At 44.4% G+C, this 20,595-nt stretch overlaps 1 protein-coding gene across 1 annotated transcript; it reads left to right on the forward strand.

Annotated features, from left to right (window-relative positions):
- The first annotated feature begins 393 nt into the window (after nucleotides 1-393).
- On the forward strand, nucleotides 394-2,687 carry LOC119280707 (AP2/ERF and B3 domain-containing protein Os01g0141000-like). Its single transcript, XM_037561468.1, has 2 exons — nucleotides 394-1,606; nucleotides 2,517-2,687. The coding sequence occupies exons 1-2, from the start codon at nucleotides 571-573 to the stop codon at nucleotides 2,525-2,527; spliced, it is 1,047 nt and encodes a 348-aa protein (XP_037417365.1). The 5' UTR covers nucleotides 394-570; the 3' UTR covers nucleotides 2,528-2,687.
- Nucleotides 2,688-20,595: the final 17,908 nt, after the last annotated feature.

Genomic DNA, 20,595 nt, shown 5'->3' on the forward strand with positions numbered 1-20,595 from the left:
GTACACTATAAGCCAATTTTACTTATTCATGTGGGCGATGGACAGCCAGCATGTGGTACTACATGCATAAAAAACATTGTACCATAAACCAATACATCAACCAAGGTAAAAAAATAAATCAATACATCAACATCCAAGTTGCTAAAATAGAATAATACCTAGCTCCCACTTGCTACACGCCAGGAAACAACATGTAATATGGAACTTTCTGAGCGGTGCAAACATGAAACTCTCCATCATCACCTCAAATTAACCACAAACTAGCCCCAACATATAACTCCACTTCCACACATAACGTGTACACTATAGGTGCATCCAAAAAAGAAACGCCACAATATCTATATATACACCAACACATGTATGTACACACCCCACAGCAACCATCTCGTCATCTTGTCCAGCCCTAGCTAGCTATAGAATATCAACGTCTTAAAGTGTAAACACACATACACACACAACATTGTTTTCATATATACCTAGCTTAGCTAAGCTAGTATCACAGCCCACATAAGCACACAGAAACACACTCCAAAGAACACACGCCAAGAAACCACCGAAAAGCAACAAGCCATGGGGGTGGAAATCCTGAGCTCCATGGTGGAGCACTCCTTCCAGTACTCTTCCGGCGTGTCCACGGCCACGACGGAGTCAGGCACCGCCGGGACACCGCCGAGGCCTCTGAGCCTACCTGTCGCCATCGCCGACGAGTCCGTGACCTCGTGGTCGGCGTCGTCTCGGTTCAAGGGCGTGGTGCCGCAGCCAAACGGGCGATGGGGCGCCCAGATCTACGAGCACCACGCTCGCGTCTGGCTCGGCACGTTCCCAGACCAGGACTCGGCGGCGCGCGCCTACGACGTAGCCTCGCTCAGGTACCGCGGCCGCGACGCCGCCTTCAACTTCCCCTGCGCGGCCGTGGAGGGGGAGCTCGCCTTCCTGGCGGCGCACTCCAAGGCTGAGATAGTGGACATGCTCCGGAAGCAGACCTACGCCGATGAACTCCGCCAGGGCCTGCGGCGCGGCCGTGGCATGGGGGCGCGCGCGCAGCCGACGCCGTCGTGGGCGCGGGAGCCCCTTTTCGAGAAGGCCGTGACCCCTAGCGATGTCGGCAAGCTCAATCGCCTCGTAGTGCCGAAGCAGCACGCCGAGAAGCACTTCCCCCTGACGCGCACGCCGGAGACGCCGACCACCACCGGCAAGGGCGTGCTGCTCAACTTCGAGGACGGCGAGGGGAAGGTGTGGAGGTTCCGGTACTCGTACTGGAACAGCAGCCAGAGCTACGTGCTCACCAAAGGCTGGAGCCGCTTCGTCCGGGAGAAGGGCCTAGGTGCCGGCGACTCCATCCTATTCTCGTGCTCGCTGTACGAACAGGAGAAGCAGTTCTTCATCGACTGCAAGAAGAACACTAGCATGAACGGAGGCAAATCGGCGTCGCCGCTGCCGGTGGGGGTGACTACCAAAGGAGAACAAGTTCGCGTCGTTAGGCTATTCGGTGTCGACATCTCGGGAGTGAAGAGGGGGCGAGCGGCGACGGCAACGGCGGAGCAAGGCCTGCAGGAGTTGTTCAAGAGGCAATGCGTGGCACCCGGCCAGCACTCTCCTGCCCTAGGTGCCTTCGCCTTATAGCATCTGCACATACACCTCCATATTTTTCCCGGAGTTTTTGTCGTCCCTCTTCTTCTAGCTGCTTGTTAAATTGTCGATCTGGTCGTGGAATAGAATGATTTTTTTCTTCAATTTTGCGTAGAACACATTCTTAATAAGTCCGATTGCAAAATGAGTTGGCACATCAATAAGTTCCATTCCATGTAATAAAGAGATGTGCTTCCTGTATGTTTGGATGAAGATTTGTTCACTGCTCTATATTGCAAAATTGGTTTTGCAACCCCAATTAATATCCCCTCAGCAGCTATATAAGCAAGCAGTTAGAAATGTTTGCTAAACCAGTATTTTGCAACATGCATGAAACATTTTGGGCGCTGAATTACTTGCTGGCCTTGGATTGTGTTACAATTGATTTCACTAGTTCACTCACATGGCTAGATTTGTCACTGTCATCTTCATTGGCAGACATTTTTGGCATATATTTCAGTATCATATGATTCAATTGATCATAAGTTCGAGCATTCATCTTGTGTGGATTTGGCTATAATTGAAATGTCACTCACCGTTTGTTTGCTTCAACTTCATTATTCTATGATTTTGTATTTCATATACCCAAGAGAAGTGCATTGATTTATATGTAGCTGTCAATTAATGTTTATCTTCCCGCAAAAAAAAGGTTCATCATCACGAACCTATTGTATTTGATCTTTCTAGCTTCATTTATAGTCTATCAATTTGTTGCTGAAATTATCATATTACATCTAACTACTGCACTTTTTCAAAATGGTCGGGAATTTTAGAAACCTACTTATGAACATGCTATATTCCAAGGGTCACATTGATTTATGTTAATTTGTATTTTTGTTTGTGGGCTTTGAGTTATTTAATAATCTGACCATATCCTTTTTTGCCAGACTTGTTTTAGTTGTAAACAGCACATATACCGCTGCACAAAAGTATACTGATGAGCGATGACAACGTTAATATCACCTATGGAGATTTATTTGAAGCAGAAAAGATTGAAATCTATCTAGGTTTGCATGGATGGTAAGAAGAAGTCATAATGTATTTTATTTAAATTGCTAGCTGGTCTTGGATTGTGTAATAGTTGAGTTGATTAGTGTTGGAAATATGCCCTAGAGGCAATAATAAAAGGATTATTATTATATTTCCTTGTTCATGATAATTGTCTTTTATTCATGCTATAATTGTATTATCCGGAAATCGTAATACACGTGTGAATACATAGACCAAAATACGTCCCTAGTAAGCCTCTAGTTGACTAGCTCGTTGGTCAACAGATAGTCATGGTTTCCTGACTATGGACATTAGATGTCATTGACAACGGGATCACGTCATTAGGAGAATGACGTGATGGACAAGACCCAATCCTAAGCATAGCACAAGATCGTGTAGTTCGTTTTGCTAGAGCTTTTCCAATGTCAAGTATCTCTTCCTTAGACTATGAGATCGTGTAACTCCCGGATACCGTAAGAGTGCTTTGGGTGTACCAAACGTCACAACGTAACTGGGTGACTATAAAGGTGCACTACAGGTATCTCCGAAAGTGTCTATTGGGTTGACACGGATCGAGACTGGGATTTGTCACTCCGTATGACGGAGAGGTATCTCTGGGCCCACTCGGTAATGCATCATCACAATGAGCTCAAAGTGACGAAGTGTTTGGTCACGGGATCATGCATTACGGTACGAGTAAAGTGACTTGCCGATTACGAGACTGAACGAGGTATTGGGATACGACGATCGGGTCTCGGGCATGTAACGTACCGTCTGACAAAGGGAATTATATACGGGGTTGTTTGAATCCTCGACATCGTGGTTCATCCGATGAGATCATCAAGGAGCATGTGGGAGCCAACATGGGTATCCAGATCCCGTTGTTGGTTATTACCCGAGAGTTGTCTCGGTCATGTCTACGTGTCTCCCGAACCCGTAGGGTCTACACACTTAAGGTTCGGTGACGCTAGGGTTGTATGAATATGAGTATGCAGTATACCGAATGTTGTTCGGAGTCCCGGATGATATCCCGGACGTCACGAGGAGTTTCGGAATGGTCTGGAGGTAAAGAATTATATATAGGAAGTGGTATTTCGGCCATCGGGAAAGTTTCGGGGTCACCCGGTATTGTACCGGGACCACCGGAAGGGTCCCGGGGGTCCACCGGGTGGGGCCACCCATCCCGGAGGGCCCCATGAGCTGAAGTGGGAGGGGAGCCAGCCCATAGTGGGCTGGTGCGCCCCCCTAGGCCCACCCCCTGCGCCTAGGGTTGAAACCCTAGGGTGGGGGGCGCACCACATGCCTTGGGGGGCACTCCTCCCCCCTTGGCCGCCGCCCCCTTGGGAGATTGAATCTCCCAGGGCCGGCGCCTCCCCTGGGGGCCTATATAAAGGGAGGGGGAGAGGGGCAGCCGCACCCTGAAGTCCTGGCGCCCCCTCCCCCTGCTACACCTCTTCCTCCTCCGTCACGTGCTTGGCGAAGCCCTGCTGGAGTGCTGCTGTTCCACCACCACCACGCCATTGTGCTGCTGCTAGAGCCATCATCATCAACCTCTCCTTCCCCCTTGCTTTATCAAGAAGGAGGAGACGTCACACGCTCCGTACGTGTGTTGAACGCGGAGGTGCCGTCCGTTCGGCGCTAGGATCTCCGGTGATCTGAATCACGGCGAGTACGACTCCATCATCACCGCTCCATCTAACGCTTCCGCACGCGATCTACAAGTGGTATGTAGATGCAAACTCACTCCCTTGACTCGTTGCTTAGATGAACTCATAGATGGATCTTGGTGAAACCGTAGGAAAAAATTTAATTTTCTGCAACGTTCCCCAACAGTGGCATCATGAGCTAGGTCTATGCGTAGTTCCCTATTGCATGAGTAGAACACAATTTTGTTGTGGGCGTAGATCTTGTCAACTTGCTTGTTGCTACTAGTCTTATCTTGCTTCAGCGGTATTGTGGGATGAAGCGGCCCGAACCAACCTTACACGTACGCTTACGTGAGACCGGTTCCACCGACTAACATGCACTAGTTGCATAAGGTGGCTGGCGGGTGTCTGTCTCTCCCACTTTAATTGGAGCGGATTCGATGAAAAGCGTCCTTATGAAGGGTACATAGAAGTTGACAAAATCACGTTGTGGTTATTCGTAGGTAAGAAAACGTTCTTGCTAGAACCCAATTGCAGCCACGTAAAAGATGCAACAACAATTAGAGGACGTCTAACTTGTTTTTGCAGCAATTGTCATGTGATGTGATATGGCCAGAAGTTGTGATGAATGATGAATGATATATTGTGATGTATGAGATCATGTTCTTGTAATAGGAATCACGACTTGCATGTCGATGAGTATGACAACCGGCAGGAGCCATAGGAGTTGTCTTTATTTTTGTATGACCTATGTGTCATTGAAGAACACCATGTAAACTACTTTACTTTATTACTAAACGCGTTAGTCATAGAAGTAGAAGTAGTCATTGGCGTGACAACTTCATAAAGACACAATGATGGAGATCATGATAATGGAGATCATGGTGTCATGCCCGGTGACAAGATGATCATGGAGCCCCGAAGATGAAGATCAAAGGAGCTATATGATATTGGCCATATCATGTCACTACTTTATATAATTGCATGTGATGTTTATTATGTTTTATGCATCTTGTTTACTTAGAACGACGGTAGTAAATAAGATGATCCCTTACAACAATTTCAAGAAGTGTTCTCCCCTAGTTGTGCACCGTTGCTAAAGTTCGTCGTTTTGAAGCACCACGTGATGATCGGGTGTGATAGATCCTTACGTTCACATACAACGGGTGTAAGACAGTTTTACACATGCAAAACACTTAGGGTTAACTTGACGAGCCTAGCATGTACAGACATGGCCTCGGAACACGGAGACCGAAAGGTCGAACACGAGTCGTATGGAAGATACCATCAACATGAGAATGTTCACCGACGATGACTAGTCCGTCTCACGTGATGATCGGACACGGCCTAGTCGACTCGGATCGTGTAAATACTTAGATGACTAGAGGGATGTCTAATCTGAGTGGGAGTTCATTAAAATAATTTGATTAGATGAACTTAATTATCATGAACTTAGTCTAAAACTTTTTGCAAAATATGTCTTGTAGATCAAATGGCCAACGCTCATGTCAACATGAACTTCAACGCATTCCTAGAGAAAACCAAGCTGAAAGATGATGGCAGCAACTATACAGACTGGGTCTGCAACCTGAGGATCATCCTCATAGCTGCCAAGAAACAATATGTCCTAGAAGCACCGTTAGGTGACCCACCTGTCTCCCAGCACTGCAAGACGATTTGAACGTTTGGCAGACACGTGCTGATGATTACTCCCTCGTTTAGTGCGGCATGCTTTACAGCTTAGAACCGGGGCTCCAAAAGAGTTTTGAGCAACACGGAGCATATGAGATGTTCGAGGAGCTAAAACTAGTTTTCCAAGCTCATGCCCGGGTCGAGAGATATGAAGTCTCCGACAAGTTCTATAGTTGTAAGATGGAGGAAAACAGTTCTGTCAGTGAGCATATACTCAAAATGTCTGGGTTGCACAGCCGCCTGTCCCAGCTGGACATTAACCTCCCGGATGAGGCGGTCATTGACAGAATCCTTTAGTCGCTCCCACCAAGCTACAAGAGCTTTGTGATGAACTACAATATGCAGGGGATGGTGAAGACCATTCCTGAAGTATTTTCAATGCTGAAGTCAGCAGAGGTTGAAATCAAGAAAGAGCATCAAGTGTTGATGGTCAATAAGACCACTAAGTTCAAGAAGGTCAAGGGTAAGAAGAACTTCAAGAAGGACGGCAAAGATGTTGCCGCGCCCGGTAAGCCAGTTGCCGGGAAGAAGTCAAAGACTGGACCCAAGCCTGAGACTGAGTGCTTTTATTGCAAGGGGAAGGGTCACTGGAAGCGGAACTGCCCCAAATACTTAGCGGACAAGAAGGCCGGCAACACTAAAGGTATATTTGATATACATGTAATTGATGTGTACCTTACCAGTACTCGTAGTAACTCCTGGGTATTTGATACCAGTGCCGTTGCTCATATTTGTAACTCACAGCAGGAGTTGCGGAATAAGCGGAGACTGGTGAAGGACGAGGTGACGATGCGCGTCGGGAATGGTTCCAAGGTCGATGTGATCGCCGACGATACGCTACCTCTACATTTACCTACGAGATTAGTTATAAACCTTAATAATTGTTATTTGGTGCCAAGTTTGAGCATGAACATTGTATCTGGATCTCGTTTGATACGAGATGGCTACTCATTTAAATCCGAGAATAATGGTTGTTCTATTTATATGAGAGATATGTTTTATGGTCATGCCCCTATGGTCAATGGTTTATTCTTAATGAATCTCGAGTGTAATGTTACACATATTTATAGCGTGAATACCAAAAGATGTAAAGTTGATAACGATAGTCCCACATACTTGTGGCACTGCCGCCTTGGTCACATTGGTGTCAAGCGCATGAAGAAGCTCCATGCTGATGGACTTTTGGAGTCTCTCGATTATGAATCATTTGACACATGCGAACCATGCCTCATGGGCAAAATGACCAAGACTCCGTTCTTCGGAACAATGGAGCGAGCAACCAACTTGTTGGAAATCGTACACACCGATGTGTGCGGTCCAATGAGTGTTGAGGCTCGCGGAGGATATCGTTATGTTCTCACTCTCACTGATGACTTGAGTAGATATGGGTATGTCTACTTGATGAAACACAAGTCTGAGACCTTTGAAAAGTTCAAGGAATTTCAGAATGAAGTAGAGAATCAACGTGACCGAAAGATAAAATTCTTATGATCGGATCGTGGAGGAGAATATTTAAGTCACGAATTTGGTACACACTTAAGAAAATGTGGAATCGTTTCACAACTCACGCCGCCTGGAACACCTCAGCGAAACGGTGTGTCCGAACGTCGTAATCGCACTCTATTGGATATGGTGCGGTCTATGATGTCTCTTACCGATTTACCGCTATCATTTTGGGGATACGCTCTAGATACAGCTACATTCACTTTAAATAGGGCACCGTCTAAATCCGTTGAGACGACACCGTATAAATTATGGTTTGGGAAGAAACCTAAGTTGTTGTTTCTAAAAGTTTGGGGATGCGATGCTTATGTCAAGAAACTTCAACCTGAAAAGCTCGAACCCAAGTCAGAAAAATGCGTCTTCATAGGAAACCCTAAGGAAACCATTGGGTATACCTTCTACTTAAGATCCGAGGGCAAGATCTTTGTTGCCAAGAACGGATCCTTTCTGGAAAAAGAGTTTCTCTCGAAAGAAATAAGTGGGAGGAAAGTAGAACTCGATGAAGTACTACCTCTTGAACAGGATAATAGTGCAGCTCAGGAAAATGTTCCTGTGATGCCTAGACCAACTGAAGAGGAAATTAATGATGATGATCAAGGTACTTCGGATCAAGTTGCTACTGAACTTCGTATGTCCACAAGGACACGTTCCGCACCAGAATGGTATGGCAACCCTGTCCTGGAAATCATGCTGTTAGACAACGGTGAACCTTCGAACTATGAAGAAGCGATGGCGGGCCCAGATTCCAACAAATGGCTAGAAGCCATGAAATCCGAGATAGAATCCATGTATGAAAACAAAGTATGGACTTTGACTGACTTGTCCGATGATCGGCGAGCGATAGAAAAAAAATGGATCTTTAAGAAGAAGACGGACGCGGATGGTAATATTACCATCTATAAAGCTCGACTTGTCGCTAAGGGTTATCGGCAAGTTCAAGGGATTGACTACGATGAGACTTTCTCTCCCGTAGCGAAGCTTAAGTCCGTCTGAATCATGTTAGCAATTGCCGCATACTATGATTATGAGATATGGCAGATGGATGTCAAAACAGCATTCCTTAACGGTTATCTTAAGGAAGAGCTGTATATGATGCAGCTGGAAGCTTTTGTCGATCCTAAGAACGCTAACAAAGTATGCAAGCTCCAGCGATCCATTTATGGGCTAGTGCAAGCATCTCGGAGTTGGAACATTCGCTTTGATGAGATGATCAAAGCGTTTGGGTTTATGCAGACTTATGGAGAAGCCTGCGTTTACAAGAAAGTGAGTGGGAGCGCTGTAGCATTTCTCATATTATATGTAGATGACATACTTTTGATGGGAAATGATATAGAATTCTTGGACAGCATTAAGGCCTACTTGAATAAGTGTTTTTCAATGAAGGATCTTGGAGAAGCTGCTTACATATTAGGCATCAAGATCTATAGGGATAGATCAAGACGCCTCATAGGTCTTTCACAAAGCACATACCTTGATAAGATTTTAAAGAAGTTCAAAATGGATTAGTCCAAGAAGGGGTTCTTGCCTGTATTGCAGGGTGTGAGATTGAGCTCGGCTCAATGCCCGACCACGGCAAAAGATAGAGAAGAGATGAGCGTCATCCCCTATGTCTCAGCCATAGGATCTATTATGTATGACATGTTGTGTACCAGACCTGATGTAAACCTTGCCGTGAGTTTGGTAGGAAGGTACCAAAGTAATCCCGGCAAGGAACACTAGACAACGGTCAAGAATATCCTGAAGTACCTGAAAAGGACAAAGGACATGTTTCTCATTTATGGAGGTGACGAAGAGCTCGTCGTAAAGGGTTACGTCGACGCTAGCTTCGACACAGATCTGGATGACTCTAAGTCACAGACCGGATACGTGTATATGTTGAATGGTGGAGCAGTAAGCTGGTGCAGCTGCAAGCAGAGCGTCATGGCGGGATCTACATGTGAAGCGGAGTACATGGCAGCCTCGGAGGCAACGCATGAAGCAATTTGGGTGAAGGAGTTCATCACCGACCTAGGAGTCATACCCAATGCGTCGGGGCCGATCAAACTCTTCTGTGACAACACTGGAGCTATTGCCCTTGCCAAGGAGCCCAGGTTTCACAAGAAGACCAGGCACATCAAGTGTCGTTTCAACTCCATCCGCGAAAATGTTCAAGATGGAGACATAGATATTTGCAAAGTACATACGGATCTGAATGTCGCAGATCCGTTGACTAAACCTCTCTCGCGAGCAAAACATGATCAACACCAGAACTCTATGGGTGTTCGATTCATCACAATGTAACTAGATTATTGACTCTAGTGCAAGTGGGAGACTGTTAGAAATATGCCCTAGAGGCAATAATAAAAGGATTATTATTATATTTCCTTGTTCATGATAATTGTCTTTTATTCATGCTATAATTGTATTATCCGGAAATCATAATACACGTGTGAATACATAGACCAAAATACGTCCCTAGTAAGCCTCTAGTTGACTAGCTCGTTGGTCAACAGATAGTCATGGTTTCCTGACTATGGACATTAGATGTCATTGACAACGGGATCACGTCATTAGGAGAATGACGTGATGGACAAGACCCAATCCTAAGCATAGCACAAGATCGTGTAGTTCGTTTTGCTAGAGCTTTTCCAATGTCAAGTATCTCTTCCTTAGACCATGAGATCGTGTAACTCCCGAATACCGTAAGAGTGCTTTGGGTGTACCAAACGTCACAACGTAACTGGGTGACTATAAAGGTGCACTACAGGTATCTCCGAAAGTGTCTGTTGGGTTGACACGGATCAAGAATGGGATTTGTCACTCCGTATGACGGAGAGGTATCTCTGGGCCCACTCGATAATGCATCATCACAATGAGCTCAAAGTGACCAAGTGTTTGGTCACGGGATCATGCATTACGGTACGAGTAAAGTGACTTGCCGATAACGAGACTGAACGAGGTATTGGGATACCGACGATCGAGTCTCGGGCATGTAACGTACCGTCTGACAAAGGGAATTGTATACGGGGTTGTTCGAATCCTCGACACCGTGGTTCATCCAATGAGATCATCGAGGAGCATGTGGTAGCCAACATGGGTATCCAGATCCCGCTGTTGGTTATTGCCCGAGAGCTGTCTCGGTCATGTCTACGTGTCTCCCGAACCCGTAGGGTCTACACACTTAAGGTCCGGTGACGCTAGGGTTGTATGAATATGAGTATGCAGTATACCGAATGTTGTTCGGAGTCCCGGATGAGATCTCGGAAATCACGAGGAGTTTCGGAATGGTCCGGAGGTAAAGAATTATATATAGGAAGTGGTATTTCGGCCATCGGGAAAGTTTCGGGGTCACCCGGTATTGTACCGGGACCACCGGAAGGGTGCCGGGGGTCCACCGGGTGGGGCCACCCATCCCGGAGGGCCCCATGGGCTGAAGTGGGAGGGGATCCAGCCCATAGTGGGCTGGTGCGCCCCCTAGGCCCACCCCCTGCGCCTAGGGTTGAAACCCTAGGGTGGGGGGGCGCACCACATGCCTTGGGGGGCACTCCTCCCCCCTTGGCCGCCGCCCCCTTGGGAGATTGAATCTCCCAGGGCCGGCGCCCCCCTCCTGGGGGCCTATATAAAGGGAGGGGGAGAGGGGCAGCCGCACCCTGAAGTCCTGGCGCCCCCTCCCCCTACTACACCTCTTCCTCCTCCGTCACGTGCTTGGCGAAGCCCTGCCGAAGTGCTGCTGTTCCACCACCACCACGCCGTTGTGCTGCTGCTGGAGCCATCATCATCAACCTCTCCTTCCCCCTTGCTGGATCAAGAAGGAGGAGACGTCACATGCTCCGTACGTCTGTTGAACGCGGAGGTGTTGTCCGTTCGGCGCTAGGATCTCCGGTGATCTGAATCACGGTGAGTACGACTCCATCTTCACCGCTCCATCTAACGCTTCCGCACGCGATCTACAAGTGATATGTAGATGCAAACTCACTCCCTTGACTCGTTGCTTAGATGAACTCATAGATGGATCTTGGTGAAACCGTAGGAAAAATTTTAATTTTCTGCAACGTTCCCCAACAATTAGTTCACCCACATAGCTAAATTCTCCATTTGTGTTATCATGTTTCCTACTAAGAAGTAATACACATCCAGTATGCATATGCTTCAAAACATGTTGTGTGAACTAATGATTTTCTATAAATGATCTTTATGCAAATAACATTCTCTATAAAAAAACTAGAACAAAAAGGGCAGTACCCCTTTCAAGGATGCAGAAGTTATTTCAAGGATGAACAAGATTTGCTAGTCCATAGAGCCAAGAGGACCTCTTATGCTCAAATCTGTAGGTTTTTTTCGAAAAGGAGGATTACCCCCAGCCTCTGCGTCAAGCGATGCAAACAGCCATTTATTAGCTAAGTGGCCAGATTCTTGTAAATATTTCGCATTAACTAACTCACTAATAATGTGCACTATATTCTGACCTTTTTATTAATACACTGGGTAATCCACCTACTGTTTCCTGTCAAAACCGCGGAGGGGGGGGGAGGGGGTAGTATCCTAGCTAAATCAGTTACTGTAAAATCTTTCATCAGACTCGCTTAAATTTCAAATTAAAGTGCTTCACATCAGTATATGCAAGTTTATGCCTCTGATTAAAAGTTAGCATTCTTTGCCTAAGTAATAAGCCATGTTAATTAGATGTTTTTTCTTATTTTTATAGGTTCATGCATACATTTCAAATTTATACACACTATAAATTGAATGTAATATAATGTACTGAAGTCATAGACATGCACGGAAATATAATGTACTGAAGTCATAGTCATGTTACACGGAAATTTGTAGGGGCACTGAAGTCATAGTCATGTTACACGGAAATTTGTAGGGGCACTGAAGTCATAGTCATGTTAAACGGAAATTTGTAGGGGCACGTAGGTGCCCGGGCACACACCTGCCAAGCCCTACCTAGCTGCTCAACTGTTTCACGATTCGCGAAGTAGTTGACTCCCGTACGAGGGCACATCAAGTTTTAAGTTTTAGTCATTGAAACATACGATGTTCCTGCCGCTCAATTGTTCGATGTAATCCTGGTCATTTGATGTATTTGTTAAGTCAAAAGGTGGGCTCATCTTGAGCCTATGTTATAGTGAAGACAATATGGTAGAGATCATACCCATTGCAAAATGGATATGTCATGGTTGTCTACCATGAAATAAATACCACTCAACAACTAGTATATTTATTTGAGGAAAGGACATGGACCAATTAGTCATAATATTGTATATCCAGTTCAATTTTCTAGTTAACTAGCCAACTTGTAGGATCGATATGCAATGACAGCAACCAACTTGCATGAACATGAGCTGCTAGGTAGGTTCATTGTACTCACTCAACACTGCAATAATTAAGTTAGGCTTCTTAAGATTTCATTGATATCATTGGTATGTTGTAGGCAAGACTAGCAATGTAGCATCAATAACAGAGGCTACAACCGACAAAAAATTAAACATCATATATATAGAATAAAATATCTCGGCATCTGATGGTGAAATACCGCAGCATCCTCTCACTTCCATGTTTGCAAAAGGCCAGGTAGCAGTTGTGGAGGGAGATAAAGTTGGCACAGAACCAAGTTTCGAAAACCGAGTGGTAGCTATGCTATATATGGTACCACTATAGTTGTTTTGGATACCAATCACTAACTGACAATCAAATGTTCCACCATATTAGTAATGACTGTTGTAGCATCAAAACATTCTACTACTTTTGCGAGCTTATAACTAAAGATAGTTCTGCTATTCTATATAGATAAAGTTGAGAAAAGGACGTGTTAATTTATGAGAAAACCTGTGAAAATACCTCATTCATTCTTTGTTTCATCATCCATATATTTCTTATAGTGAGCAAGTGTGTTTGTGGTGAAGAATATCTTGTTCTTGTTGGTCCCTTGTATGTACACATATCTTGCTAATTACTAACATTCTAACAAGTGGTATGTGTTTTGGTACAAAAGATGGAATACTTTTGTAATTTATGTGGTCTACATAATTACTATTTTGCATTAGAATAGCAATATGATGTCCATATTCAAATTCCATGATAGTTAGCATAAAAACATGGGCATCGCCGTAAAAGGCATGGTTTAAATCGTTGCATAGACATTGTAGACACGATTTGCTTAGTTGATACTATTTCCACTTTAGGGAAAATGATGTTGCACTTAGTAGTTGTCGTGGTTTTGGCTCCATTTCGATTATAGGTTAAGGAAAACATAAAACCAAGAGAAACAAATGAATCGGCATACCTCGCATATTACATAGGAACACACGGCAGTTGAACCATCTTTTGTGTGTGGAGCAGTTAAACCAGTTGCATTGCATGAGAAAACACAGTTGAACCAACCATGTCACAATCAATGCGCAAATGCACAGATGATCAGCCACATCAATGTGTTTATTAGTAACCCATCTATCCCAAAATATAGGTCAGATTTATTTAGAGTCAAACTTCATGAATCTTGAACAAATTTATAGAAAAACTTATCAACGTCTAGAGTAACTAATCAATACCATTAGATTCATCTGTAGGAAATATGCCCTAGAGGCAATAATAAGGTTGTTATTTTATATTTCCTTATTTCATGATAAATGTTTATTATTCATGCTAGAATTGTATTAACCGGAAACTTGATACATGTGTGGATACATAGACAAAACACAGTGTCCCTAGTAAGCCTCTACTATACTAGCTCGTTATATAATCAAAGATGCTTAAGTTTCCTAACCATAGACATGTGTTTCCATTTGATGAACGGGATCACATTGTTAGGAGAATGATGTGACGGACAAGACCCATCTGTTAGCTTAGCATATTGATCATTCAGTTTATTGCTATCGCTTTCTTGATGTCAAATACATATTCCTTCGACTATAAGATTATGCAATTCTTGAATACCGGAGGAATACCTTGTGTTTTATCAAAGTCACAATGTAAATGGGTGATCATAAAGATGCTCTACGAGTATCTCCGAAGGTGTTTATTGGGTTGGCATAGATCAAGACTACGATTTGCACACCGAGTACCGGAGAAGTATCTCCGGGCCCTCTCGGTAATACACATCATAAGAAGCCTTGCAAGCAAAGTGACTAATGAGTTAGTTGCGGGATGATGTATTACGGAACGAGTAAAGAGACTTGCCGGTAACGAGAATGAACTAGGTATGAAGATACCAACAATCGAATCTCGGGCAAGTAGCATACCAATGGACAAAGGGAATAACGTATGTTGTCATAACGGTTCTACCAAAAAAGATCTTCGTAGAATATGTCGAAGACAATATGAGCATCCAGGTTCCGCTATTGGTTATTGACCGGAGAAGTGTCTCGGTCATGTCTACATAGTTCTCGAACCCGTAGGGTCCGCACGCTTAATGTTCGTTGACGATATAGTGTTATATGAGTTAAAATGATTTGGTGACCGAATGTTGTTCGGAGTCCCGGATGTGATCACGGACACGGCGAGGAGTCTCAAAATGGTCAAAAGGTAAAGATTGATATATAGGATGATAGTATTCGGACATCGGTGTTGGGTTTCGTAGTAATTTCAAAAAATTTCCTATGCACACGCAAGATCATGTGATGCATAGCAATGAGAGGGAGAGTGTTGTCTATGTACCCAACGCAGACCGACTGCGGAAGCTATGACACGACGTAGAGGAAGTAGTCGTACGTCTTCACGATCCAACCGGTCAAGCACCGAAACTACGGCACCTCCGAGTTCGAGCACACGTTCAGCTCGATGACGATCCCCGGACTCCGATCCAGCAAAGTGTCGGGGAAGAGTTCCGTCAGCACGACAGCGTGGTGACGATCTTGATGAACTACAGCAGCAGGGCTTCGCCTAAACTCCGCTACAGTATTATCGAGGAATATGGTGGCAGGGGGCACCGCACACGGCTAAGGAATAGATCACGTGGATCAACTTGTGTGTCTAGAGGTGTCCCCTGCCTCCGTATATAAAGGAGGAGAGGAGGGGAGGCTGGCCGGCCAAGGGGGGAGGCGCAGGAGAGTCCTACTCCCTCTGGGAGTAGGATTCCCCCTCCAATCCTAGTCCAACTAGGATTCCTCGGAGGGGAAAAGAGGAGGAGGGGGCCGGCCACCTCTCCTAGTCCTAATAGGACTAGGGGAAAGGGGGGGCGCAGCCCATCTAGGGCAGCCTCTTCTCTTTTCCACTAAGGCCCACTATGGCCCATATAGCTCCCGGGGGGTTCCGGTAACCCTTCCGGTATTCCCGTAAAATCCCGATTTCACCCGGAACACTTCCGATATCCAAATATAGGCTTCCAATATATCAATCTTTACGTCTCGACCATTTCGAGACTCCTCGTCATGTCCGTGATCACATCCGGAACTCCGAACAACCTTCGGTACATCAAAATGCATAAACTCGTAATATAACTGTTATCGTAACCTTAAGCGTGCGGACCCTACGGGTTCGAGAACAATGTAGACATGACCGAGACATGTCTCCGGTCAATAACCAATAGCGGGACCTGGATGCCCATATTGGCTCCTACATATTCTACGAAGATCTTTATCGGTCAGACCGCATAACAACATGCGTTGTTCCCTTTGTCATCGGTATGTTACTTGCCCGAGATTCGATCGTCGGTATCCAATACCTAGTTCAATCTCGTTACCGGCAAGTCTCTTTACTCGTTCTGTAATACATCATCTCACAACTAACATATTAGTTGTAATGCTTGCAAGGCTTATGTGATGTGTATTACCGAGAGGGCCCAGAGATACCTCTCCGACAATCGGAGTGACAAATCCTAATATCGAAATACGCCAACCCAACATCTGCCTTTGGAGACACCTGTAATGCTCCTTTATAATCACCCAGTTACGTTGTGACGTTTGGTAGCACCCAAAGTGTTCCTCCGGCAAACGGGAGTTGCATAATCTCATAGTTGTAGGAACATGTATAAGTCATGAAGAAAGCAATAGGAACATACTAAACGATCGGGTGCTAAGCTAATGGAATGGGTCATGTCAATCAGATCATTCAACTAATGATGTGACCTCGTTAATCAAATAACAACTCATTGTTCATGGTTAGGAAACATAACCATCTTTGATTAACAAGCTAGTCAAGTAGAGGCATACTAGTGACACTTTGTTTGTCTATGTATTCACACATGTATTATGTTTCCGGTTAATACAATTCTAGCATGAATAATAAACATTTCTCATGATTATAAGGAAATAAATAATAACTTTATTATTGCCTCTAGGGCATATTTCCTTCAGTCTCCCACTTGCACTAGAGTCAATAATCTAGATTACACTGTAATGATTCTAACACCCATGGAGCCTTGGTGCTGATCATGTTTTGCTCGTGGAAGAGGCTTAGTCAACGGGTCTGCAACATTCAGATCCGTATGTGTCTTGCAAATTTCTATGTCTCCCACCTGGACTAGATCCCGGATGGAATTGAAGCGTCTCTTGATGTGTTTGGTCTTTTTGTGAAACCTGGATTCCTTTGCGAAGGCAATTGCACCAGTATTGTCACAAAAGATTTTCATTGGACCCGATGCACTAGGTATGACACCTAGATCGGATATGAACTCCTTCATCCAGACTCCTTCGTTCGCTGCTTCCGAAGCAGCTATGTACTCCGCTTCACATGTAGATCCCGCTACAACGCTTTGTTTAGAACTGCACCAACTGACAGCTCCACCGTTTAATCTAAACACGTATCTGGTTTGCGATTTAGAATCGTCCGGATCAGTGTCAAAGCTTGCATCAACGTAACCTTTTACGGTGAGCTCTTTGTCACCTCCATATACGAGAAACATATCCTTAGTTCTTTTCAGGTATTTCGGGATGTTCTTGACCGCTGTCCAGTGATCCACTCCTGGATTACTTTGGTACCTCCCTGCTAAACTTATAGCAAGGCACACATCAGGTCTGGTACACAGCATTGCATACATGATAGAGCCTATGGCTGATGCATAGGGAACATCTTTCATATTCTCTCTATCTTCTGCAGTGGTCGGGCATTGAGTCTTACTCAACTTCACACCTTGTAACACAGGCAAGAATCCTTTCTTTGCTTGATCCATTTTGAATTTCTTCAAAATCTTGTCAAGGTATGTGCTTTGTGAAAGTCCAATTAAGCGTCTTGATCTATCTCTATAGATCTTAATGCCTAATATGTAAGCAGCTTCACCGAGGTCTTTCATTAAAAACTTTTATTCAAGTATCCCTTTATGCTATCCAGAAATTCTATATCATTTCCAATCAGCAATATGTCATCCACATATAATATTAGAAATGCTACAGAGCTCCCACTCACTTTCTTGTAAATACAGGCTTCTCCGAAAGTCTGTATAAAACCAAATGCTTTGATCACACTATCAAAGCGTTTATTCCAACTCCGAGAGGCTTGCACCAGTCCATAAATGGATCGCTGGAGCTTGCACACTTTGTTAGCTCCCTTTGGATCGACAAAACCTTCCGGTTGCATCATATACAACTCTTCTTCCAGAAATCCATTCAGGAATGCAGTTTTGACATCCATCTGCCAAATTTCATAATCATAAAATGCGGCAATCGCTAACATGATTCGGACGGACTTAAGCATCGCTATGGGTGAGAAGGTCTCATCGTAGTCAATCCCTTGAACTTGCCGAAAACCTTTTGCGACAAGTCGAGCTTTGTAGACAGTAACATTACCATCAGCGTCAGTCTTCTTCTTAAAGATCCATTTATTCTCAATTGCTTGCCGATCATCGGGCAAGTCAACCAAAGTCCATACTTTGTTCTCATACATGGATCCCATCTTAGATTTCATGGCTTCAAGCCACTTTGCGGAATCTGGGCTCACCATCGCTTCTTCATAGTTCGTAGGTTCATCATGATCTAGTAGCATGATTTCCAGAACAGGATTACCGTACCACTCTGGTGCGGATCTTACTCTGGTTGATCTACGAGGTTCAGTAGTATCTTGATCTGAAGTTTCATGGTCATTATCATTGGCTTCCTCACTAACTGGTGTAGGTGTCACTGAAACAGTTTTCTGTGATGAACTACTTTCCAGTAAGGGAGCAGGTACAGTTACCTCGTCAAGTTCTACTTTCCTCCCACTCACTTCTTTCGAGAGAAACTCCTTCTCTAGAAAGGATCCATTCTTAGCAACGAATGTCTTGCCTTCGGATCTGTGATAGAAGGTGTACCCAACAGTTTCCTTTGGGTATCCTATGAAGACACATTTCTCCGATTTGGGTTCGAGCTTATCAGGTTGAAGCTTTTTCACATAAGCATCGCAGCCCCAAACTTTAAGAAACGACAACTTTGGTTTCTTGCCAAACCACAGTTCATAAGGTGTCGTCTCAACGGATTTTGATGGTGCCCTATTTAACGTGAATGCGGCCATCTCTAGAGCATAACCCCAAAACGATAGCGGTAAATCAGTAAGAGACATCATAGATCGCACCATATCTAGTAAAGTATGATTACGACGTTCGGACACACCATTACGCTGTGGTGTTCCGGGTGGCGTGAGTTGCGAAACTATTCCACAGTTTTTTCAAATGTACACCAAACTCGTAACTCAAATATTCTCCTCCACGATCAGATCGTAAAAACTTTATTTTCTTGTTATGATGATTTTCAACTTCACTCTGAAATTCTTTGAACTTTTCAAATGTTTCAGACTTGTGTTTCATTAACTAGATATACCCATATCTGCTTAAATCATCTGTGAAGGTGAGAAAATAACGATATCCGCCACGAGCCTCAATATTCATCGGACCACATACATCGGTATGTATGATTTCCAACAAATCTGTTGCTCTCTCCACAGTACCGGAGAACGGTGTTTTAGTCATCTTGCCCATGAGGCACGGTTCGCAAGTACCAAGTGATTCATAATCAAGTGGTTCCAAAAGTCCATCAGTATGGAGTTTCTTCATGCGCTTTACACCGATATGACCTAAACGACAGTGCCACAAATAAGTTGCACTTTCATTATCAACTCTGCATCTTTTGGTTTCAACATTATGAATATGTGTATTACTACTATCGAGATCCAATAAGAATAGACCACTCTTCAAGGGTGCATGACCATAAAAGATATTACTCATATAAATAGAACAACCATTATTCTCTGATTTAAATGAATAACCGTCTCGCATTAAACAAGATCCAGATATAATGTTCATGCTCAACGCTGGCACCAAATAACAATTATTTAGGTCTAATATTAATCCCGAAGGTAGATGTAGAGGTAGCGTGCCGACCGCGATCACATCGACTTTGGAACCGTTTCCCACGTGCATCGTCACCTCGCCTTTGCCAGTGCCCGCTTATTCCGTAGTCCCTGTTTCGAGTTGCAAATATTAGCAACAGAACTAGTATCAAATACCCAGGTGCTACTGCGAGCTCTAGTAAGGTACACATCAATAACATGTATATCACATATACCTTTGTTCACCTTGCCATCCTTCTTATCCACCAAATACTTGGGGCAGTTCCGCTTCCAGTGACCAGTATGCTTGCAGTAGAAGCACCCAGTTTCAGGCTTAGGTCCAGACTTGGGTTTCTTCTCTTGAGCAGCAACTTGCTTGCCGTTCTTCTTGAAGTTCCCCTTCTTCTTCCCTTTGCCCTTTTTCTTGAAACTAGTGGTCTTGTTAACCATCAACACTTGATGCTCCTTCTTGATTTCTACCTCCGCAGCTTTCAGCATTGCGAAGAGCTCGGGAATAGTCTTGTTCATCCCTTGCATATTATAGTTCATCACGAAGCTCTTGTAGCTTGGTGGCAGTGATTGGAGAATTCTGTCAATGACGCAATCATCCGGAAGATTAACTCCCAATTGAATCAAGTGATTATTATACCCAGACATTTTGAGTATATGCTCACTGACAGAACTGTTCTCCTCCATCTTGCAGCTATAGAACTTATTGGAGACTTCATATCTCTCAATCCGGGCATTTGCTTGAAATATTAACTTCAACTCCTGGAACATCTCATATGCTCCATGACGTTCAAAACGTCGTTGAAGTCCCGATTCTAAGCCGTAAAGCATGGCACACTGAACTATCGAGTAGTCATCAGCTTTGCTCTGCCAAACGTTCATAACATCTGGTGTTGCTCCAGCAGCAGGC

Source organism: Triticum dicoccoides, chromosome 3B (assembly GCF_002162155.2).
Source record: "Triticum dicoccoides isolate Atlit2015 ecotype Zavitan chromosome 3B, WEW_v2.0, whole genome shotgun sequence".
Lineage (NCBI taxonomy): Eukaryota > Viridiplantae > Streptophyta > Magnoliopsida > Poales > Poaceae > Triticum > Triticum dicoccoides.